Genomic DNA, 24,143 nt, shown 5'->3' on the forward strand with positions numbered 1-24,143 from the left:
CATGCCACAACTAACGATTCTGCATGCTACAACCAAGACCTTGCACAGCCAAGTGAATAAATATTTTTTTAAAAAGATGAACTTGCCAAACAGCTCTCAAAGAGATCAAACTTTTTAGGAAGTTCAATATCAAGAAAACAAATCCCTTAAAACAGAGGTCAGCCACCCTAAGACCAACAAGCCCACCCCTAGCTTGTTTATGCTCAGCCACTAAGAATGCTTTTACAGGGACCTGCCTGATGGTCCAGCCACTAAGACTCTGAACTCCCAATGCAGGGGGCCTGGGTTCCATCCCTGGTCAGAGAACTAGATCCCACATGGTGCAGGCAAGAGTTTGCTTGCCAGAACTAAAGATCCTGTGAGCTGCAACCAAAACCCAGCGTGTGCAAATAAGTAAATAAAAATGAACCTTTATTTTTTTTTTTAAGAATGCTTTTACATATTTAAAGGAAAGGAAAAAAAATCAAAAGAATCCTATCTCATGACACGTGAAAATTATATGAAATTCAAATTTCAGAGTCCAGTTTAATCAGGACACAGCCACTCTCTTTCCTTTAAGTATTTAAGGTTGTCTTTGTGCTGCAAAGCTAGAGTTTGAGTAATTGTGACAGAAACCATCCAGGCCTAAAACATTTAGTTCTTTACAGAAAAGTGCCTGCTGACTCCAGTCTGAAAACAGCCGGCGACTGTTGCCCATTTTCGGAGGGGAATGTACCCATCTGGAAGGGCGCTGATCTAAATTCACGGCTCTGGGCAAGTCCTTCCGGTCTATGGGCCTCAGTTTCCCCAACTATAAAATGGGTTTATGCACAGCTTTCTCGGGTCACCTGCTTAGCAGGGGATCGGGGATCGGGGCTGCTGGAGGCCAGAGACTGGATGGACTGAGCGGCCCGCGCCCACGGGACGGGTCCCTCGGGTTTCCAACGGGGCGGGTAGGAGCAGCACCCCGGAGGCTCAGCTTTCGCGGGGGAATTCCGGGCGGGGTGCGGGCAGCGGGGGCGGGCCGGGGCGGGGCCGGGGGCGGGGCCGATCACCGCCTATAAGAAGGGACGCGCGCCAGCCCTGGCCACCCGCCTGCGCGCCCTCTGCGGACCGTGGTACGATGGCCCCCGCCCGCCTGCTCGCGCTGCTGCTGCTCCTCGTGGGCGTCCCCGCCGCCGCCGCCGAGTCGGTAGGTGCTTGAAGATCCCCGAGTGGGGGTCGGGGGGCGGGGTGGCGGACCGGTATCGTCTTTGTTCTGGGATCCTACGGAGGGGTCCAGGGGCGGGCAATCGGGGGAGTGTGCCGTCCCCAACTAGACCAGGGAAACTTTGTTGGAAACTTTGCCCTGGGGTCCCAGGGAGGCTCCGGGGCGAGGAGTGGGGTGACCCCTCCGCGCACGGTGCGCCCCCAGCCTGTTGCGCTTCTCGCCTCCCCCCTGGCCTCAGCCCCGCCGCGGGCTCCGGGCTCGGACGTGACTAAGCTGGTGTCACCTCGCCTCCCCTCACCGTCTCGCCCCTTCCCCGGTGATCCCAGGGCAGGCTCGCGCCCTGATCCCCTCCGCGCCCTCCAGAAGCCGAGATGGCCTCGACATGAAGGGGGGCTGCGTGTACTCGGAAGGGGGAGGGGTGCAGGATTCTGAGGGGCCTTGTTTCACGCACAGGGAGAGAGGACTGAGCCCTGACCTCAGGTTTGGCCTCAGCCCTGCCAGTGGCCTATGACTTAGGGCAAGGCCCTGCCCTCTTCTGAGTCCCAAAGCGTCTGGGGGACTGTGATGGGAGGTGAGCAGTGCTTCCATAGGGTCAGTACAAAGTTGGGACTCTGATCTTTCCGGGGCAGACTGGAGGGACTGTGTAGGCTCAGAACTTCGCCAGAGTTGAGCCTCTGCTTTCTGCCAGAAGAGCGTTTATTTCCACTGATCTGACTGCTGGGAAAACCCAAAGCACTCACCTTTGGGTGGGGTGAAGGGGGACTGGGGGAAGAGAAGGTCTCTGTTAGCCTTGAATAACCTCCTTACTGGTTCTTTACTGGTCTCCCCACTTAACAGGTCCCTGTCATAGTGTCCAAAGCCCTGGGCCCACCAGAAGCTCCATTCATCCCAACGGTCAGTTGGGAAGGAGGGAGGCCATCTCCTCTGGGAAACTGGGCCACAGAAATTTCTGAGAGAGGCTGTCTGACCCTGCCCCCCAACAAGCCTGGTCTCTTTGGTACCCTTAAACCTCTGTTTTGGGAAGAGCAAGTGGCATTTAATCTTAATATCAGTTCTCAGTGGGGCTCCCATTTCTCTGGGATGACTTAGAATAAGTCCTTTCTGCCTGGCAGGCTTCATTTGAGACCCTGAGCTATACTCCCCCTCCCCTCCCCAGGACCCCCTTCCTCGCCAGCCCCCAGGTAACAGTTGCAGCCCTGAGTGATGACAGCAAGCCTTCAGTGCTTATGGAACTGTTCTAATAGCTTTCTGATAGCTGTTGTAATGGCTCTATCAACTAGTTTAGTTCAGCCCTTGTGTTTACTGTTTTAAACTCGTCCTGAGGCTAGAGAGGTTAACCAACCTGCCCAAGGTCACACAGCTGATAAGGGGCTGAGTCAGATGCAAATGAGGCAGCCAGGCCTCCACATCCCTTTTTTAATCTTTTGCTCCTATCCTGATGTGTAGTCTGATGCCACTCTGAGTGGCTGCAGTTGTGTGCCATCCTCAAAACTAGTTTAGAGTAGATAAAGAGTAGATAAAGATTTGGGGCCGGCCAGCCACCGAGAATTCGAGGGAGAAGGAAACCGAGGCCCCAAGTAAGGTGATGACCTCACCAAACTAAGAGGCACAAGCTTGTCAAAAGATGAATGGCTGAATCAGGACTCGAACCCAAGCCTGCTGCTCCCCAATGCAGCGCTCTAAACTAGGCCCTGAAGGATGTGTTGGTGTCACAGTGATGGAGGTTTCCAAAGAAACAGCGTGGCGCGTCCCACCGGCCTGTGTGGACTGGGGAAAAGGGAAAAGACCCTGGAGGTTGAAAGGTCACTGCATGGGCAGTCACATGTCAGTCTTGGCTCAGGGGTTGCCGAGCCTGCAGGTGGGGGGCGGGGGTGGCGTGTGGCGAGAGAGGCAGGCAGCTGTGCCCTGGGGGCCGTCAGAAGGATGTGGTTTGGGGGAGGGCAGGTGGTGACCCCTGAGCTGCAGGAGAAGTGAGCCCTGGGCAGCTGCTTCCTGAGAGAGGTGTCCGTCTCTCCCACCCTGACCTCAGCACTCCCTTCTTGGCTAATGTTACAAGGTCTTCCACCTCGAACTGGGTCACAGGGCTTCCCCTTTTATCTCCCCTCTCAGTGCCTTTCCTCCCAGGGCTGTAGATGGAAAAATCAGACCTAGTCACGGTTGGATTAGACCACAGAGATGATCTGGTGGTCAGCCCTTTCCTTTTTTTGCAGAGAAAACTGAGGGCCAGGGAGAAGGGTGGGGCTGCTAACAGCTGTCATTTATGGAGTGCTCTCCGTAGACCAAGTCCTGGTGTGTTTTAGTCTCATGAAAGGCCTAGCATGTGGGGATTATATCATGCCCACTTTACAAGTGGTAACGTGGTACCATCTTTGGGTAGCAGAGAGCTCCCAGGCCGTCAGAATCTCTGTCCTGTCGTCCCCCTCCAATAGTGCTGTTGGGACCACTTTGCAAATTTTGGGTCTGCCCCCTGCCACCCACCATGTCCCCCTCGGTGCCACAGGTTTTGGGAAGGGAACCCAGCCTGAGCCACAGCCTCTTCTGTGTTTGGCGGGGCTTGCGGGCCTAAACCAGTTCTTCCTGTCCAGCTGGAAGCATTCCCCTGATCTACCTTCCTACCACTCCCTCCTTGGCCAATTAAAGACAGCCTTGTTTTGGGAGCTGCCACGGGACCCCCACCACCCGCCCCCTCCAGCGGTGTTGCTGCCCAGGGGCATAGACATGGCACCTGGCCCAGTCACTTCTGGAAGTGTCCCCCACCACCCCGTGTACTTCAGCTAAGAGACCTTTCTGGTCTTCTTGAAAGGTTTCTCCTTGATTGCACAGAAGTAGGATTAGGAACGGAAGCCCAGGGGGGTCTAGGACCCTTAAGTGGCCAAAGAGAGCCCTTTGGAATTCTTAGAAGCTCAGAGAGCTGTGATAGGAAAATATTTGAGCTTTACTTTGGAGGGTGTGAGATTGGGTCTCTTTCTCTCTCTGGGTTGACATCCCCCATCTGTAAAATGGAATTTGAACTGAATAGACAGCCCTTTCCAGCTTGGATAGTCTATTAATAATTAAGTACCTATTCTTTGAAAGGGCAGTGGGAACCATAAAGACATCTAAGGCATTCACTCCCTTGAAGAGGCGTATGATTCACAAGGAGCATTAACATCTTCCATCAAATTCTGAGCCCTCATCCCCTACCCCCCTTCCACCCATGCACACAGGAACTCTGCTCTGTGGATTTTCAGTGAAATACCTGGCCCGGAAATGTCTGTATGAATGAACAAATAAATGTGTTCTTGTAACTTCACGCTAAAAGGCGCACTGAGGTTGTTTATTACTGATACAGATGCTTCCCATGATACTGTGAGGTAGGTATCGTAGGTATTACTAGCTTCACTTTTACAGGAAAGTGATGCTCAGAGGAATGGAGGGGCCTGCCAAGGTCTGAACCAGGTCTGACAGGTCACACAGGCTGTCTGATTTGCAGGTCCTCAGAGAACATTGCACAGGAGGAAGTTGGCTGGCTTTGAAGGCAGATGCCTTGGGTCCCTCCTTCTGAATCGCTAGTTGACCTTAAGCACCCATGCCCTCTGGGTCTCAGTGTCCCCAAGTCTAGAAGCCTCCAAAACCCTCTTGTAGGTCCTTTCTAGTGGGGAACAGGGAGCGCTTTCTCAGCCTCCTTGGTAAAGAGCCTACAGGAGAAGCGACATTGGGGAGGTGGGTGGTGGAGACATTCAGCTCCTGCCATCGCCAGCTCCTGGAAACAGAAGGCTTTTCCAAGGACTAGGAGTGCTGACCCGGCCTGAATGAGGGACTCGGGGAGCCAGGCTGGGCTTCGCGCCCCAGTTCCTTCTAGGGAGGAGTTGGCTCCTAGCTCTCCGAGGCCTCCCAGACTGGTGGGTGTGATTTTCAAGTGACTACTTAAAATTGGGGGAAGGGGCTGGACAGGGCTCTGTGAGTCACTGGAGGAGAGCCGTAGCTGGCCTGCCTGAGTCACCCCCATTTCCTTTCAGCCTCCTGGGGATGTTGGAATTGGCACCCCCTTTAGGGGCTGTTAAGGATAGTCAAGCCAGTGTCCAGGGCCTTGAAGAGACACACAGAAAATACGAGCCCTAGGCCCCGGACCCTCACAGGCCCTTGCCCAGCTGTGGACTCTGACAGGGTAGAGTTCAGCCAGTTCTCCAAATTGTCCTCTGCAAGACTTGTGGTTGCCAAGGTGGGAAGAGGGAGCGGGGGAAGGGATGGATTGGGAATTTGGGGTTAGCAGGTGCAAACTATGATACATAGAATGGATAACCAATAAAAGCCTCCTGTATAACACAGGGAACTATATTCAACATCCTGTGATAAATCATAATGGAAAAGAATATTAAAATATATATATGTGTTTAACTGAATCACTTTTCTGTACAGCAGAAATTAATACATTGTAAATCAACTATACTTCAATTTTTTAAAAGTTACTTAAAACAATATATAGAGAGAGAGAGACCTCTGCAGAGAGTGTAGTGCTCTGCCCCTAGCCTTAAAGCAAAACTGAGGTTGCAATTGGTCTGAGTTTATGGAGCATAGTATAGTCCAGACTTGACCTGACCCCAGAATTCTCTGACGCCCTCTTCTTGGGATTGGCTGTTGGCCGGAGGGCTTTGGAACACTGATTTGGAGTTAAGTAGACCTGACTCCAGAGCTGTGAAGGCCCCCTCTTACTAGCTCCATGGCTTGGGACCTCAGCTCTCTGGTCTGTAAGAACGGGATTGTAGAGAGCCTTGTTGGAGATAACAAGGCTGCAACTGAAGCTCTTAGAATCTGGCCTGGTAAACGGGAGGCGTTCTTAGCCACGGTTCCCAGCTTTGCCCAGGCCGCCCTGATGCCAGATGGTCCTTTCCTTTTGAGGATCCCACCCCCAGAGGCCCCTTGGAAAGCTCTCTCCCCTCCTCCCAACAGCTGCAAGGTGGGTGGGGAGGAGTCTAGGGTGGGGCTGGCTGATGGAACCCAAATCTCCTATTTGTTTGTCTTAGAAGTGGGCCCTTTGCTAATTACTGGATGGGTTGATATTTAAACAAGAACCAGTTCCTGACTGCCCCACCCCTCCTGGAGGGATCAGTGGGAACCCCCCTGTTGAGCAATTTTCAGCCAGGAGGGAGAAGGGACAGGGGGCTGGGAACCTCTTGGGACGTGCTCGGTCCTGGCTGAGCGTTGTCCTGTAAGAGGAGGGCTGGAGTTGTTTCCAGTCCGGAGGCCAAGGGAATTGCAAAAAAAAAAAAAAACCCAGTGTTTGGCGGGGGAGGGGGTGCGATGGTGGATAGAAAAGATACAGTGTTCTGGAAAGCCAGTTTTCAGATGTTTTCACCTCCTGATGCCTAGGGAGTTTGGGGAAGGCATGTGTCAACAGTTGGAGCCTAATTTAACCCTGAGTTCAATAAACCTGACTTCTTGGTCAGGTTTGTTATTAACTCATGGGTGACCTTTGGGCACATCCCCTCCGGGCCCTGTCCCTGGGAGGCGAGATGACTGGAAAATGGGTACGTTTCACAGTCAGAGAAACCCAGCTCTGCGGCTCAGTCCGGGACACACAAGTTAGTTAATAAGTCACTGGGCCGGTGTGAGCCCCAGCGTCCTTTAGCAAACACGTGTGTCACTCCTGGGCCATCACGGGCGTTTGGCAAACTTCTGAGTAAAGGTCTGGCTTAAGTTTAGTTTATTATTAGCGGCTAGACAAGAGTTCTTAACCTGGGTGGCTTGAGGAGGCAGTGTCTGGGTGCAGGTTGAAAAATAAGAACCAGTGGTTGTGGTTCTTAGGGTTCAGAACTTTTCCTGCCTCTCATAGGGCTCCAGGCGTCCCCAGAAGATCACTCTGCGATCTGATCAGCTCTTTCCAGCTTCAGCCTTCCGTGGGCCCGCCCCGGGTCAGGCCCTGGGAGTCAGCGCCCCCTCCCCGCTGCCTTACTCTGCGCCTCCCCTCCCCCTCCTTCGGGCCCGAGCTCGGCTGCCCCAGTTTTGTCTGGCACAGTGGCAGGGGCTGCTAGTCAGGTGACACCTGGGGTAATGGAAAGGGGAGGCAGGGATCGGCTGGTATGTGTGGAAAGAGTGACTCGGTGGAGCCCGGCCTGTGGGGACTGGCTGTACTAGTCCACCTCGGGGCGTGGGGGCAGGGGTGACCAACGGCTGGGACACTCCTGGCCCTGGGGAAGCCTGGCCAGGAGATGTCTGTAGGACAGGCTGACCCGATCAGGAGCAGTGGCTTCCCTGAGAGGCGGTGGGGAGGCTGGGAAGGGGCAGGAAGCCAGCACCCAGGGTGGACCTAATTGGCGGAGACAGGAGATATCGGCTTGGCTCTAGAGAACACGGGAGGCTTGTTTACGGGCCGCCTCAGATCCAGCGGGGACCTGGGATCCGCTGCTAGATTACAAGCCCGGCTTCAATGCACCTCTGTCTCTTCGGCCCCTGAGGGAGCCAGCCCCCTCCCCGGCCGTCTCCACCGGTAATCGGAACAGTGCCCAGCTTGGTTACCAGGCCTGCAGACAGAGGAAGGCTTGTCTGTTTGAGAACCGTCTTGTATAGGTGGGGAAACCGAGGCCCCGAGAAGGAATCTCCCAAGATCATCAGGCTGTTAGTGACAAGGATGCCACGGCATCAGCCTCTGGCAGGGAGATGTCCAAAGGCTCTAGAAGGTTCCCTGACCCTAACCCTTCCCACCAGCAGCTGGTGTCCCTCCGTCCTGGAGCCCTGGCTCTGGGAATGGGCTGCCCTGGGTTGGGGGAGGGGGGATTGGTGAAAAAGCCACTGGCAGTGCCAGGCCTGGCTTCTCTCCTGAGCGATTGTGTTTGGAGTAACCCAACCTTGGAGTGGGCAGGGCGGACATTTGAACCCCGCCCCACCCCGACTCCCATCCCCAGACCTGGCTTTAACCCTTCCTGGACCAGTACACCAGATCCTGTATTGGTGGTGGGTGGTATCTTCTGGTCTCCCAGATACTTTGTTAATCCTCAAGGCAGGTCAGGAAATACTCTGGGGACTCAGGGGCTCAGTTGAGTTTCAAGTGTCTCTGGTCACTGCCATTTTCTCTTTTGGAAAAGTACAGTGGTTTCTCCTCTGCCTCTCTGCTTAGAACAGGTGCTCCAAGCTGTGGGAGCTTGCACAGATCTCTGCTCATCTCTGGACCTTTCTCTCTTCCACATTCTCAAGGGGCCTGATTGGCTGTTGATTAAGTCTCTGGTCTCAGAAGCACAAGAAATACGTTTTATAGGGCATGACCCTTCACAGTTTGCAAAGCACCTCCCCGTCCACGCAGCACCCTCTTTCCAGCAATGCAACTACTTGTATGACTTTTCTCAAGTCTCTGACCCTTTGAGCACTAATCCCCTGAGCTGGAAGGAACGCAGATGGGGGTTAATAATAGCTGCTACTCCTTGAGCACCTGCTGTGTACCAGGCCATGTGCTGTGTCCCTTGCATACCCCTAATGCATTTCACTTCATCTCATCCTCCTGCAAGGTGGTACTTACTAGCCTTGGTGACAAAAAGAGGAAACTGAGGCTTCAAGATGTGAAATAAACGCCCAGGCTCGTATCGTGAGGGAGCAGCAGGGCTGTGGTTTGCTATTGGAGCTGCTTTTACAGGTCCCCAGGCTGGTGGTAGATCTTTCCATTTCTGCCAGGATGCTGAGTCCAGATTGAGGCAGCCAGGTTTTGCTCATTCCGGGGGACATCAAACCTTTCTGAAGGACGGTGGGGGAGGACCATCGTGCCTTATCAGTGGCCCCTTCTGGAGATCTCCTGCCAGGACCCCTCTGCTGCGTTCAGCAGTTAGGGCCCAGGGTCCTCAGCATTCCTACTTCTTCCAGAATTTAACTTGCCCAGTTGTCCTTCTCATCTCACCCCCCGCCCCAGAAGAAGCGTGTCCCTGACCCCTGGGGGTCACTTCCTCCTCTGGGGAAGAGACAGGCAGGGGAGACTCCCCTCTCTGCCTCCCACCAGTTCACAGTTAAGCAAGCTCTGACCCTGAACTTCTCCCCAATGCCCCAGCCAAAGTTCCTCTTCTTTCGTTTGAGCAATATCACTTTTACCTCTGTTGACTCCCTGGCCAAGGGAAGGGGTGCCCTGGAGTCCTGGCCTGGCAGCGGGTGCTGTGGATGGTGGCGATGAGGTGGAGAGGGGTAGCGTGGGTGGCAGTGAGAAGTCTGGCTCTGGCGAAGACTCAGTCTCGAGAAAGATCTCAGTTTGAATCCCAGGTCTGTTGCTTTCTAGCTGAGTGACTTCACACAAGTGACTCAAGGGAAAGTCACTTTCCGGCCACACGGGTAGAGCACCTCACCAGGCTGTTGTGCCAATCAAATGAGCTCTGATGGAAGAAACCAAGCATGGTGCCCAGCGTGTCGAGGACCCCAGCCCCTGTTCTTCTCCTGGGTGACTGAAGCTGTAAGACTTTGCAATAGGGTTGGTGACTTTCCTAGCTTCATGCCCATCACCTCAGGACTGGATGGGGGTTACAACTGGAGTGGCCGCAGCTGCCCGTGGATTTGTTGAGACCTCTGCACGCATGATCAGTCACTTCAGTTGTGTCAGACTCTGCAACCCCATGGACTATAGCCCACCAGGCTCCTCTGTCCATGGGATTCTCCAGGCAAGAATACTGGAGTGGTTTGTCATGCCCTGAAACCTCTACAGGAAAGCATCCAGCCCCAACCCCAGTTGCCCACCAGGGCCTGCTTGTTCAGATGTTGATTTCTGTTGTGTGTCTATGAGTAGGACTTCTAGAGAAGACCTAGAAGTGGGAAAGGAAGACAAGTCTAGCCTAGGAGCCCAGAGACCTAGGTTCTTTTAATGTTGTTGTTTTTAAGAGACCTAGGTTCTAAGTCCAGTTCTGCTTCGGTGACCTTGGCAAGGGTGCTTATCTTTTCATCTGTTTGCTGGGTAATAAAATGAGATGGTTGGGCTAGGGCCTCAGCTACCTTCTGTTGGTAGGCGTTAGTCTCAATAGCACAAAATACACCTACCCTTTTTTTGTTTATTTGGCTGCATCCGCTCTTAGTTGTGGCATGTGGGATCTTCAATCTTTGCTGTGTCCTGCAGGATCTTTAGTTGTGGCATGCCAGCTCTGAGTTGTGACATAAAGTTCCCTGACCAGGGGTTGAACCTGAGCCCCCTGCATTGGGAGCGCGGAGTCTTAGCCGCTGGACCACCGGGGAAATCCTACCCTTCCTCTTTTCTATGGAGAGTCTAAGGAAGCGTCCAGGTGCCCGCCAGGGTCTGCTTATTCAGTTCTTGATTTCTGTTGTGTGTGCACGAGTAAGACAAAGATACAGAGAGACCTGAGGGCCCAGAGAGGGTGCCTGTGCGTGCACACATGTGTGGATACCCGCTCCCCAGGTAATGATGGGGTGAGCCAAGAGCAGGGTGGGGTCCCTCTCTGGTCAGGGTGGGGCCTGGCTGCTGGGTGGCCTGGTTCTTCAAAGTCACCCCAGACTGAATGGGCCTAGTCTGAAAAGAGGGTGGGGGAAGGGAGGGCTGTTGGTACATAGCCTCCACCCACACACATGTAAAGGGACGCTTGCCCACAGTCCCAGGGAGCATGGTTTCACCTTGCTGGCGTAGTCTTAGGGCTCCTGCACTCTAGGGAATTTCTCTCTTGTCAGGGGTCTTGGGCAGAGTAGGACCACTTCTGGAGTTGGAGAAGGATTGATTTTATTTATTCGCGAGCCGCGAGGCATGCAGGATCTTTCTTCCTGACCAAGGATCAAACCGCTGCCCCCTGCAATGGAAGCACTGGACCACCAGGGAGGTCCCAAGCCCTGTGCTTTCAGAGCCAGGATGGGTACCCGATGGGATCTAATCCTTGTGTGATGAGATCTGACGGGATCTGAACCATTCTTGGCATGACCTTAAGTAAAGTCATTTATGCTCTCCAGGAACCTGGTATAAAAATGAAGCGTTGTAATTGGGGAGGGGAGGGAGACTCAGAGGGAGGAGATATATGTATAATTATGGCTGATTCGCATTGTTGGATGGCAGAAACCAGCACAACATTGTGAAGTAATTTTCCCCCGATTAAAAAATAGATTTAAAATAATGAAGAGTTAGGGATGACCCGGTGACCGTTAAGGTGGCTGAACTGGGAATCGATCTAGGTTTCAGTCCAAGTTTTGTTCTGACTTGGTCTTTATTTCCTGATGTAAAACAGAGATAGCCACTACCAATCACAGCCAATCAACGTGCTAATCCCAGGGGTGGTTTTCACCCTCAGTACTCAGTACCTCAGTACTTTCACCCACTAAGAGAAAGGCAGGATCCATAAATAAACAGCCGTGGCTCTTGGGGATGCGGAGGTAGGGGAAGGGCCCAGCCTAAAACAGCCCAGTGTCAGGACCCCAGCCCCCGTCTTGAGTACTTGGAGCTCTGACTGATCTCTAGGCTCCATATGCAAGTGGCCAAACTACCTTCTTTCCCTCCTGGGCTGAGTTTGATCTCCACCTGACAAGGCTCCGTCCTGGCAGAGGTAGGCGGACACTCCGTGTGCCCGTATGTTTATGGGTGTGTTGATATATATGTGGCTAAAAGCTCGGGTGACCTATGCCTGGGTTCTGGTCCAGAGTGGCCACTTTCTGCCTGGGTGATCTTGAGCGAGCGACTTCAATTTTCTGAGCATCCCCTCAACCCTCTCCCTGCCCAGTGTTTCAGCAAATAAGAGCTATGAGGAGGACCTGCTTCAAGCTAAGTGCTTAGTTTGGTAAGCTGCCTAGATCCTGATGTTTCCGATTCTGCCCCCCACCCCTCCCGCCTCCCCTGGGGGAATTTGCAGCAGGAGGTGCGGATGGGAGCCCAGGGACCCCGCCCTAGGTGCAGGCAGCTTGCGCAACCACAGAGGAGCCATTTTCTGGAGCTGCCAAACTAAAGCCACAGGCACGGGGCTGTGTGGGGGCTGGAATTCCAGCGCCAGCAGCTCCCCAGCTCCTGATTCCCGAGTCATGAAGTCATCCCTCACCAGGGCTTAACCCTTTCTCGCTCCCCACCCCCATGTGTACCAGGCGTTCAGCGGAGATTCTCCCTTCCGTGGTGGGAGGGGAGAAATCTCCCTCCCAGCCTGACCTCCCTCCCGGGAATCCAGCTGCCCCACACAGACAGACAGACAAGAGTGGAAGGAGACCCAAAAGTCTGCTTCCACCCACCTCTCCCCGGAAGCCTGGGCCTCTCCCACAGAGGGTAACCTTGTCTTAGGGACGGATGTTCCTTTCCAGGCTGGCTCTGTGTCACTGGTAGGTCTCCGCTGGGTGGAGGACAGCGTGGGGCAGTCAGAAACAGAGCCTGGCCTCTTTTCTCTGAGTGTGTAGCTGACTCACCGTGTGACCTTAGGCAAGTCGCTGTAGGAGGGCTTAGATTCTTTCCCTTTCTGTGAAATGGGAGGGCAGGACCTCCCTGGCCTCCAGCTGGTGTTCCGTGGTTCTGAGCAGACCCCGCCCCCCTCCACACCTCCTGCAATTAGGGGGTTGGGGGGAAGAAGAATGTTTGGGGCAGAGGGTTTGTATTGACCTAATTTGCCACCCTGACTTTTCTGGGAAATGGTAGGCACTTGAATGTTTGAGTTCATTAGTGAAAGAATGAACTTTGCCCTGGGGCTGCTGTTCTTGTGGGCAGACAGAGCCTCAGCCCAGAAGCTAGCTGGGAGGGTGGTGTGAATCCCAAGTGTTTTTGACTCTCTAGGAGCTTGGTGGCTGATGTTCTGCAGGTCCTGGGGCCAGGTCTGCCTTCCTGGATCTTTCATACTTTCCTTGTGAAAGCTTCTCAGCGGCGGTGGACCTGAGATTCTAGCTGGGGATGGCTGGGGCCCCCATACGTGGCAGCAGAGGGGTACTTAGGAGTGCTGGAGTGGATAGTTCATGAGAGCAGGGACGGGGCTCCACACCACACGGCTGCAGCATGGCTCCGTGGGAGATGTCTGGAAGGCTGAAGACACGAGTGTGCTCACGTACACGTGACTCACCGGGTTCCGGGCAGCGCCCTGACCCGAGGCTGTCCTGGGACGTGAGTGAGCCAGCCCTGCCTGTCCCAGCCTGGTCTGACTCAGCTGGGAAAGATGTCCGGGTCAGGGCAAAACCAGAGCCAGCAGCCCTCTCCCTGCCGTGGGTGAATCATCAGTGACAGCATCAGAGCACCCCGGAGCGTGGACTGGGAACGCTGGCTCTGAAGTCAGTCTTCACTCCGTCTGCTCCCACGAGTCACCCAAAGAAAATGACTTAATGTCTTCAGGGCCCAGTTTCCTCGGTTGTAAAACAGAGGTGAAGACTGGTCTTTAGAGTTATTAAGAGCAGGTCCTCTTTAGAGTTATTAAGAGCAGGTCCTGGCCTATAGCAAGTGCTCAGTATAGGGTACCTAGCATATTTATATTCTGATGATGCTACCTTCATTATTTTTATTAGCCCAGAATGGGAAAGGGTTTTGTCTAAGGTCACACAGCAAGTTTGGCACTAGCCTGACCCCTTCCAGCACCCCAGCTCCCTTTCTAAACACTCGCTTCACTGCCTTGCAGAGTTCGGGGGCTGCTAAAGAGCATTGGCGGGGGAGCTACCGGTTGATGTGTCTCCTGTTTTCACCCTAGATCCGAGAAACTGAGGTCATCGACCCTCAAGACCTCCTAGAAAGCCAATACTTTTCCGGAGACTTACCAGATGACGAGGACGTCGGGGGGCCCGGGCAGGAATCCGATGACTTTGAGCTGTCTGGCTCTGGAGATCTAGGTACAGAGGAAGTAGGGGGCCGGCCTGGGGCTCAAGGCTGCAGAGAACTTGTCTTTTACAAGGGTGACCCCACTTTGGGGTTTGAATTTTCCTATTGTGTCCCTCCCCGTGAAAAAAAGATGGGGGAAACAAAAGTCACCGGATCAACCCACCCCTGAGACCCTTTCCAGGCAAGCTGATTGTTGCTCCGAGTCCATTTGTAGTGGAAAACCAGCCCAAACCTGTCCGCCTTTGGACAGGATTGGGTGGGAGTGGGCGTTGGGAAGAGAACTGAACTGTGGCCTGTTTTCCTTCCTTTGAAAAGCAAAGGGAGCTCTCAGGAGCCTGGGGGCGGGGTGGGGAGAGCTGTGGGTGGGAACCGAGAACCAACCCCTGCTTCTGCAAGGTTGGGATTGGGAATCGTGAAGGGGCCTTCTGGGGCAGGGCCAGGGGCCCGCGTCTTTCTTGGTCACTTCCTGGCCCTGGCTGCCAGGCTAGACAGAGCTACTGAAAAGCCTCCCTCCTCTGTGTGGGGTGGTGTAACTATCTGAAGTTTGAATTCTGGAGCCACATAATCCTGAGTTCAGACTGCCGCTCTGGGACCTCTGAGCCTCCGTGTCCTAATCTGTAATGTGGGAATAGAAGCGACTGTACGTGTGGTGGTGATTAGACTGAGTTAAAAGCCCTGGGCACTTACGCGTTCTCAGTAAATACATTCATATTGGAATTTCTAACATTTACTGTTGCAATCTAGAGTCTTCTCAAATGAATCTCCTGGGAATCTTGTTAAAATCCAGATTTTGATTTAGTGGCCCCTGAAATTCTACATTTCTAACCCCTCCTGGGTGATGTTCTTGGTTCTGGGATCTATAATGAGCAGGGGTTTAGAGCTGACAGAGCACCTGCCCAGTGACCGGCTCAACATTCACATGAAAGAACCAGGGAGGCAGGTCTCAGGAGCTCCATTTTACAGAGGAGATGACTGAGGCTGGGGTGGGAATGATCACCTGCCGGACATATGCTTGTTACCTGTTGAGCACTTGAGGGCCAATTGTGGATTAGAACTCCCACCAGCCATGGCTGTAGGGGTCATCAACCTGGGGGTGACTGACTTTACATTCACACAGCCTTTCTGACCTTACAGATGACTCAGAGGACATCCGGATCTTCCCAGAAGTGATGCACCCCTTGGTAAGTAGCTCCTCACTTTGGCCTCTCCTTTTCTCAGCACGTGTTGAGACAAGCAGAATAAATTCGAGTCTGACCTCATTCTGTAAAAAGGCTTTTATCTGTGGCCCTGAACTCTTGGGACAGGCACAGCTAAGGGTCACAGGTAGACCTTTTTCTCTGTAGGGATAATCACTAAGTGATAAACACTTGCATGTGTTTCCACTCTCTTTTGCTTTTTTAATTGTTATTTCATTTATTTATCTGACTGTGCTGGATCCCGGTTGTGGCACTTGGGATCACGTGGGATCTTTAGTTGCGGTAGGTAGGATCTAGCTCCCTGACCAGGGATCACACTCGGGGCCCCCTGCCTTGGGAGCTCGGAATCTTAACCACTGGACCCCCAAGGAAGCCCTTCCAGCCTCATTTTTGTGTGCATTTCTAGGTATTTCCCAACATTAATATCAAGTTACACATACCGTTCTATGTACTGCATTTTTCACTTACAGTGATCGTGAGTATTTCCCCATGTAACTCACTGTTTTTCCTATTCATTTTTATAACCTTCATAATCAGAGTTCACCCAGTTGCCCTTACCTATGGGAAAGTGGTTTATGATTTTTTTGACATCCTATAACAACAGTCTAACAAGCATCTTTTACACAAATCTCTGATTAGCTCCTTAGGACAGAGTCCCAGAGGCAAACTGCTGCATTGAAGGGCAAACTGTTTCTACAGTCTTGCCAAACCACCCTCCGGGATATTACTCTAGAACACCTGCTTCCCTGTGCCCTTGGTCACATTATTCATTCCCCACTGGGGATAGATTTACTGGAAACGTTGGGCTTCCCTGGTGATTCAGATTGTAAAGCATCTGCCTGCAATGCAGGAAACCTAGGTTCAATCCCTGGGTTGGGAAGATCCCCTGGAGAAGGGAATGGCAACCCACTCCAGTGTTCTTGCCTGGAGAATTCCATGGACAGAAGAGCCTGGTGGGCTGCAATCCATGGAGTCGCAAACAGTCGGACACAACTGAGCAACTAACACACATAAGAAAAGTTGAGGGTAAGGATTTGACAGCGTGATTGTTGAGGGGTGGTTGCTCACGTCTGCTCTGGGACCACGTGGTTTGGCCGGCAAGAGGCAGAACCATTCCCTGCCTGGCTGAATGTCCCTACCCCCTGCCTTGGATCCTCCTCCCCACAAACCACACTGAGTGTTGGTCTCTTCTCCTTTCCACCATCCAGGTCCCGATAGATAACCACATCCCTGAGAAGACAGGGAGCGGAGTTCCTACCGAACCCAAGGAACTGGAAGAGAATGAAGTTATCCCCAAGAGGTCGTCCCCTTTTGATGGGGACGAAGATGTGTCCAACAAGGTGTCCATGTCTAGCACAGCCCAGGGCAGCAACATCTTTGAGAGGACAGAGGTGCTGGCAGGTAAGGTCCCGGGCTTCCCGCAAGATACCTCGGAAGGGGAGAGGGCTTGGGCAGGGATAGTGCTGCAGGCAAGGATGCCTCTGGCCCAGTGGTCCCCGACCTTTTTGGCACCAGGGACCAGTTTCATGGAAGACGGTTTCTCCACAGACGGGATGGGGTAGGGGTGAGATGGTTCAGATGGTAATGTGAGTGATGGGAGCAGATGAAACTTCGCTTGCTCGTCTGCTGCTCGCCTCCTGCTCTGCAGCTGGGTTCCTAGTAGGCCACTGACCAGTAACAGCCCAGGGGTTGGGAACCTCTGCTCTAGCCTGTTAGGCGATTTGGTACCCCTTCCTTGCAGCCACTAGGTGTCCTGGGGCCTTGAAGGATGACCCTTCCTCTTAGAGGTGGCTCTGACTATGTGTGTAGCCTGGCAGACCGAGAGCAAGAACTGCATATCAGAGGCTAAAAAAATAATAGATGTTGCGTCGTTCACTTGCTGTAAATCCTTTTCTATTTACAAAGCACTTTCCCAGCCTGGGTTTGGCACCTGGGATGTTAATTATTAAAAGTTAAACTTCCCGTGAAAACTTCCCCTTGAAGCCCAGAGGCTCCTTTGAGTTGGGCTGGCTTCCCCTCCCCCTCCCCCTACTGTCACCTGGCAGCCTGGTGACCTTGGCTGAGACGCTTTCCAGCCTCAGTTTTCATGTCAGCAAACGGCCACCATGCTACCTCCTTGGGTTGGTGTAATAACTTTGTGAAAAATAGAATCTAAAATAACTTGGCGGACTGTAACTTGTTTGTTTGCACTGTTCCCAGTGGTAGATGGTGTGTGTGTTAGCCCTTCAGTCGCATCCAACCCTTTGCAACCCCATGGACTGTAACCAGCCAGTCTCCTCTGTTCATGGGATTTCTCAGGCCAGAATACTGGAGTGGGTAGCCATTCCTTTCTCCAGGGGACCTTCCTCACCCAGGGATCGAATCCGGGTCTTCTGCATTGCAAGCGGATTCTTTACCAGTTGAGCCACAAAGGAAGCCCAAGAATACTGGAGTGGGTAGCCTATGCCTTCTCCAGTGGATCTGCTCGACCCAGAATCAAACTGGGGTCTCCTGAATTGCAGGCGGATTCTTTAACAACTGAGCTATCAGGGAAGCCCCATAGTATATCGTATAGTATAGTATATGGCATAGCATAGCATAGCAAGTAGTAGGTGGCCCGCAGGGAAACTTCCTGTGCCAGATTAAGAAACTAACACTTAGAGAGAGTACGTTTGGCCTCAAGTGGGAGCCACAGGCTTCCTGACTAATGTTCTATGTGGAGAAAGACGTGTCCCAGGGTGAGACTTCAAGGATGGCTCTGTCTAGCCTGACTATGGGGCCTTTGGCTGGGGTGGTAACTGGCTCTTTCTCTTCTTCCCCAGCAGCTTTGGGGGTCTCCAAAACTGGGTTGGGGACTTTCTCAGAGGGGACTCCCTCTCTAGCCAGGTTTTTACAGGCCAAGGGCCAGTCTGGATGAACCAGCCTAGTGAGGAGGGCACCATGGGTCCAGGCTGGCTTACTCCTGTCTCCTGGCAACCAGCTGGGCCAGCAGCTCTGAGGAGGCTGGAAGTGCAAGGAAAGAGCCCTGTGTCCTGCCTCCCTCCGGGACAGATAAAGGATCTTGCCTGCATCTTGCAGGGTATAACCCCCAGTAGGCCCAGCTCAGCCCTGACTCTGGCTTCCAGGTCCCTGAGTCAGTGTTCTTTGAACTTTCTGTGTGATGTGAGTGGGGTGGGGAAACTAGAGGGCCCTTGGAGATTTTTTAGTCTTATAAATTTCAAACTATTTGGTAGAAGTCTTTTCGAGGTAAAACCCGGCCCATCTTTCTTCACCCACAGAGTTTCACTTTTAGTTGGTGGATGTGGGATTAGCATAAGGTTTTGCTTTCACCAAACAGTGGTTCTACTGCTTTTAAAGAAAAATGTAAAAACCACTGATCTAGTCCAAGTAACTGTTTCTTAAAACATGGGAGACTCAGGCCTAGAGAAAGCAAGCCACTTGCTTTAGGTCACATAACAAGTGAGAACCAGTCATCTCTTAATACTTCCAATGGAGAATGACACATGTACAAGATCTCCATGTAAAAAGTTATATTGTTGAGATAGCTGGGGTAAGATCCTCAATTCCGGTAGCTTTTAAACAGTACCTGGGGCGCCGGGAATGTGGAATTCCCTGGTGGTCCAGCGGTTAAGACTCAGCATTTCCCCTGTAGGGGGCATGGGTGCTATCCTTGGTGGGAGATCTAAGATCCTATAAGCTGCACAGCACAGCCAAAAAAAAAACCACCCTGGACCCTGGGAGTTTATCAAGTGCTTGCCATGTGCCATATGACTCACACGCCCCCTCATTGAGTCTCCACAACACCCCAATCTGACACGTATGGTTATCTATACTCTTACAAATAAGGAAAATGAGGCTCCAAGAAGTCTTATCTCTTATCCAAAGGCACAAGACCAGACAAGTGGTGACCCTGGCATTGGAACCCAGGACCACAGTCACTTCTGAGACTGTCCTTGGGCCTTGATCTTCTGGGGACTCCCAGCACAGACCAACGGTCTAACAGAACAGATATCAGAGGGAGAGGCGATAAGAAATGGGAAGGGGGTTGATACCTGATGGTCCGTGTCTTTTCTCTGGTATTTCTTGGGGGCACTGTGTTGCTGCTTTTTCGTCGTTTTAGCCAAGAGAGAACCTTCCTTGGCTCCCCTGCCACTGCGTCCCCATTCTGTGCGTAGATTTGGAGTGTGTGCAGGGGCGGAAAATTAATCTTCTTAGACTAAGACCGAATTAGGGAACTCAGTCTGTCACAGGAAGGATTCTAGGAGACATCCCTGCCCCCTCTACAAACAGGAGTGAGCCCTCCAGGGTGCCTGGGGTCATACAGAGAATATACGTTTACCCGATGTGAGAAACTCGCGTCTGCTCTTGGCCATTGCTCCTCTCTGAGCCCAATGGAATAATTTATTAAACACCCACTGTTGTGCCAGAACAATTCAGGGTGGCAGGGACACAGATACAAACCACAAAAAGTCACAATTAATGAATATTGAGTATATGCTATGCATTATTCTGAGCTCTCTTAAGGGGATTGATTTATTTCAACCTAGGGACAAACCTATAAGAAAGGTACTATTGTTTCCATTTTATAATGAGAGAAATGAAGAAACTTGATTATTTAGATTCCATTGCCAGTAAGTGGCAGAGACAGGAATAGAATGTAAGCCTTAAGCACTGAGCTTCATATGTGCGGACATATATCACGTATATAATTTGGTTTTTTTTTTGCCACACCAGCTGGCATGTGGGATCTTAGTTCTCTGACCAGGGATCAAACCTGTACCCCTTGCATTGGAAGCACGGAGTCTTAACCACAGGACCACCAGAAAGTCCCAAACCACATGTGTAATTCTTTATAACATAGGAGTGTGGACACACGCACATGTTGTAACTGTGTATAGTAGCATATACCTGCGTGTGTACAGAGTGTGTACACCCAATCGGGTATAAGTGTAGGTCTGCATAGGGATGTGTGCACGCAAGGTCAACTAGAGAGCTCCCTGCGCTAAGGACTGTGGGGTAAGTAGGTCTAAGGGGGATTTCCACAGCCTGCGATTTTTCTGCTTCCTGGCTCAGGGCTGAGCTGTTGCTGGGGAGTTGGCCTTGTGTTGGGAAAGAACCTGGCTTTGGACTCCAGCAATGTGGGTTGGAAGGATGCCTTTGTCACTCTGGTTCTGTGGTTTTTTTAGTCCTTTAGAGTGACTCCCTTCTCATGAATGAGATGGTGAGGATCAAATTCAGTAAGGCATCAGCAGAGTATGCCCCTGGGCGTGATGGTGAGGGTGTCCGGGGGCCAGAGAACCAACCGAGCAGAAGCGGCCCGTGCGCCCCGAGGTCCTGACGGGCCGCCAGCCCTCACCTCGCTGCCCCCTCTCTCCTCTCCAGCTCTGGTCGTGGGCGGTGTCGTGGGCATCCTGTTCGCCGTCTTCCTCGTGCTGCTGCTGGTGTACCGCATGAAGAAGAAGGATGAGGGCAGCTACGACCTGGGCAAGAAACCCATCTACAAAAAAGCCCCCACCAATGAGTTCTACGCCTGAAGCTTCCCCCGGAGCACCTACTTGGACTTTAGGGGGAAGGGACGCTGAAGGATTTTGAAGGGTGGATGTTCGGGGATGGGGAGGGCAACCCAGTCCTGATCTATCGGCATCTCCCGCTCTGATTACAGTTTCAGTGTCAGAAGAGACATCACCTTCTACTGTTCCTGCTTGCCTCTTGATTCTCTGGGCCTCCACTGTCCCAGCAGAAAAACAGGGTTAAACTTGGCCTTTCTCAAGGCAAGTCTGGGGTTGGATCTGTTTCTTCATCTTCCCATTTAGAATCTAGGCCCAGCTTAGAGCCTGTATGAACAGGTCTGATCCAGAGTCTTTCTAAGCCATTGTACGAGTCCTGCTGGAGGTCAGCCCCCCACCTGCCAGCCTTCCCCCCTGCCCCGCTTCCACAGCCTGGCCCCTGGCCAGGAGCTGGGAGAAGGAACCAGAACCATCTGTCTGCACCTTGAGATGTGTCCATCAGAGGCATCTGCAGCCACACTACGGGAGTCTGTGGTACACCTTGGGCCATTCTAGGCTCTTCCAAGTGACTTTTGGAAGTCATCCTTTTTTATTTGGGGAGAGGAGCTGAAAGTTCATCCTGAATCAGACTTGTAGAATATTCTTAAGTCTATTTTTAGTGGGGTATTTTTTTTTTAATGGTTCATTCCTTTGTACAGAGCCTCTCTCTTTGGGCAAGAGTACACAGAAACCAAGGCTTTCTCTGCCCTCCTGCACCTTTCCACAGTACCTGCTAAGTTTGTATTTAATGGTGTTTTTGTTTTGTTACTCGAAAATGAGACAAGAGTTGGAGATATAATTTTTATTAATTTTTTTTACTACTATTTATAGCTTCAGACAGGGCCTTTTTTTCCCTCTTTTGCCTTTTTTCTTTTTTTTTTTCCCCCCATGCTTTTGTTTTTTTAATTCTTCCTACTTCCCCGCTCATGACCTTGGCCCTTTCTGAAGCTGCTTCCTCTAAGAAGCTTTTGCTGAAATATAGGTTTTTTTTTTTTTTTTTTTTTTAGCAGATCCCAAACTATAACGTAGGGGATGGTGGGATATTTGTGTCTCTTTCATGTAATATATTATTATTCTTCCTTGGTTCTAGAAAAATAGATAAATATATTTTTTCAGCAAATAGTGTGATGTATTCCTGTGTGAAGTTGGCTGGGTGGTTGAGTGAGTGAATGTTTGTGGGGCTGAGTGGATTTTTGCCTTTTTCTGGTCCTGTTTCTTGGTGCCTTCTCCCGACTGGGCTAGAAACCTTCTCTCTAGCTTCTGCTTTGAGCCCAGCTGGGGTACCTTCATTTGCGATCTCCAAATTTAAGAGAAGATCGGAGAGCTGTGCTATCTAACATGGCAAGTGCCGGCCACTCTGAAATCAATTAAAATGACAGGAAGTTAAAGTTCATTCCTCAATTATACTAATCCGCATTTCAAGTGCTCAGCGGCCACGTGGGGCCGGTGGCTGGTGTACTAGACAGACCAGTAGAGCCCACTGGCATCTGTTGCCTGCACAGCTTGAGAACTAAACTGGTTTAATAAGTCACAGGCTCAGCCTGGTTAGGATGACCTTTGTCCCTCTAGACAAAGGGGGACTGGGAGGGCTGATCAGGCCCTGGCTCTGGGGCTTATCCTATGCAGAGAGGAGAGGCCTAGTGGCTCAGGCTGGCCAGACCACATCTCCTGACCCCATGGGGGTACTGGAGGGAGTTACCCTTGCTTCCCTCCCCTTCTGTGACCCCAGGGTCCCAGCTGGCTGGGTCCTCTTCCTCCCCCCATGTCCCTTTTCCTCTGGCCATGTTGGGAGTGAGCACCTCACATTGTTGTCTGTTACTGATTTTTTTGATAAAAAGATAATAAAACCTGGTACTTTCTAGATTGCCTGCCTCCATCATTTCAAAGCTCATCAGACGTCATCCTTTCCCTTGATCTCAGCGGATCCTGAGATAATTGCTGCCAGACACTGGAAGGCAGAGATACATAAGAAGCCAAGAAAGGGCCCGGAAAGGAGGGAAGAAAGTCAGAACGTGCACACCGTGGCCTGCGGCCATAGCCTGCCTACCTCGGAGATTTGTTTAGGCGGCCCCGTGTTTAAAAAACAAACACAGAAATCCTTGGATTCCTTGCCAACTATGGAAGTGAGGATGTTTCACATAAAAATCCAGATTCCCTGTTTTTCTTTTGCGGGGAGAAGGGAAGAAATCAAGAATTGGCAACTCAGGTAACCATAGGGAGTTGCATATAGGCGGGTCCCCACTTTAATGCAGGCTCTCTCCTTTGCCAGTCTGTCCATCTGCTTTACTCACGTCACCTCTTTGGCCTCTGGGCATCATAGCTGGTGGTCTCTGGACAGATAGCATTGACACCTCTCTTGATCCTCATAACAACCCCCTGAGGTGGGTGACAGTTACAGTGTTAGTCACTAAGTTGTGTCCTACTCTTTGTGACCCCATGGACTGTAGCCTGCCAGGCTCCTCTGCCCATGGAACCCCAGTCAAGAATACTGGAGTGGGTTACCATCCCCTTCTCCAGGGGATCTTCCCAACCCAGGGGTCGAACGCAGGTCTCCTGCATTGCAGGCAGATTCTTTACCATCTGAGTCACCAGGGAAGCCCCTTCTGAGGTGGGTAAGATCCTTTTTACCGAGAGGGCAACCCAAACTTTGCTTGCCTGTGCAGAGCTAAACCTTCATGCCGGGACTTGACTTTGAGTCCAAGTCCATGTCATGCTTGAACTTCGGTGGTGTTCCTTTGGTGCTTCATGGCCCACTGGTTCGTTGGGGTCAAGGAAAGGATGCAAAGAAAAATTGGTAGTAGAAGCAAACCCTCACATCACAAACGTGCATGCCAGGAACCCATTCTGTCCTTTACCCCTGTACCCGTTGAATCGTCAAAATAATTCAACAAAGTAGGTACTATTAGTAGTCCCATCTTATAGATGGGGAAACTGTAGCTAAGAAGTTAAATAACATGCCCAAAGAGACACTGCTTACCAACAGTAGAGGTGGGATTTGAACCCTTGCGGTCAAGATCTGGAGTTTCTCATCACTGCCCATCTGAGAGTTTATGCTACCCAGGGCCCCTTCAAGCCACACTCCCTTTGAAGTAGGGAGCCTGGTTTCAGATCCCTCCTGAGGCCCATGAAGCTTGAGCATGTCTCTGCACTTGCAACTGGAATCTGTTATTTGTTTTTTGACTGCACTGCATGGTATGCTGACCTTCCCTGACCAGGGATCAAATCCATGCCTCCTGCAGTGGAAGCTCAGAGTCGTAACCACTGGAATCTTGCAGAAGGCTCTCCCATCTGTTTTATCTGCATTATCCAATCCAGTGGTCATTTGTCACATGCGACTATTTAAGTTAAAATTAATTAAAATTCAGTTCCTCAGTGGCACCAGCCACATTTCAAGTGCTCAAGAGCCACATGTGGCGGTAGCTACTCTATCAGATAGAGTAGATATGGAACATGTCGAGTGTGGCAGTGCTAGGCTGGACAGTGTGAGATTGGGTCAGAACCCCGGGATTTGGATTTCAGCTTCATTAGCA

At 51.8% G+C, this 24,143-nt stretch overlaps 1 protein-coding gene across 1 annotated transcript; it reads left to right on the forward strand.

The window, feature by feature from the left end:
* Positions 1 to 1,060: 1,060 nt before the first annotated feature.
* On the forward strand, positions 1,061 to 22,476 carry SDC4 (syndecan 4). Its single transcript, XM_027558458.1, has 5 exons — positions 1,061 to 1,171; positions 13,765 to 13,903; positions 15,027 to 15,073; positions 16,297 to 16,489; positions 20,450 to 22,476. Exons 1-5 carry the CDS (start codon positions 1,103 to 1,105, stop codon positions 20,599 to 20,601), a joined length of 600 nt encoding a protein of 199 aa, XP_027414259.1. The 5' UTR covers positions 1,061 to 1,102; the 3' UTR covers positions 20,602 to 22,476.
* Positions 22,477 to 24,143: the final 1,667 nt, after the last annotated feature.

Source organism: Bos indicus x Bos taurus, chromosome 13 (genome assembly GCF_003369695.1).
Source record: "Bos indicus x Bos taurus breed Angus x Brahman F1 hybrid chromosome 13, Bos_hybrid_MaternalHap_v2.0, whole genome shotgun sequence".
Classification (NCBI taxonomy): domain Eukaryota; kingdom Metazoa; phylum Chordata; class Mammalia; order Artiodactyla; family Bovidae; genus Bos; species Bos indicus x Bos taurus.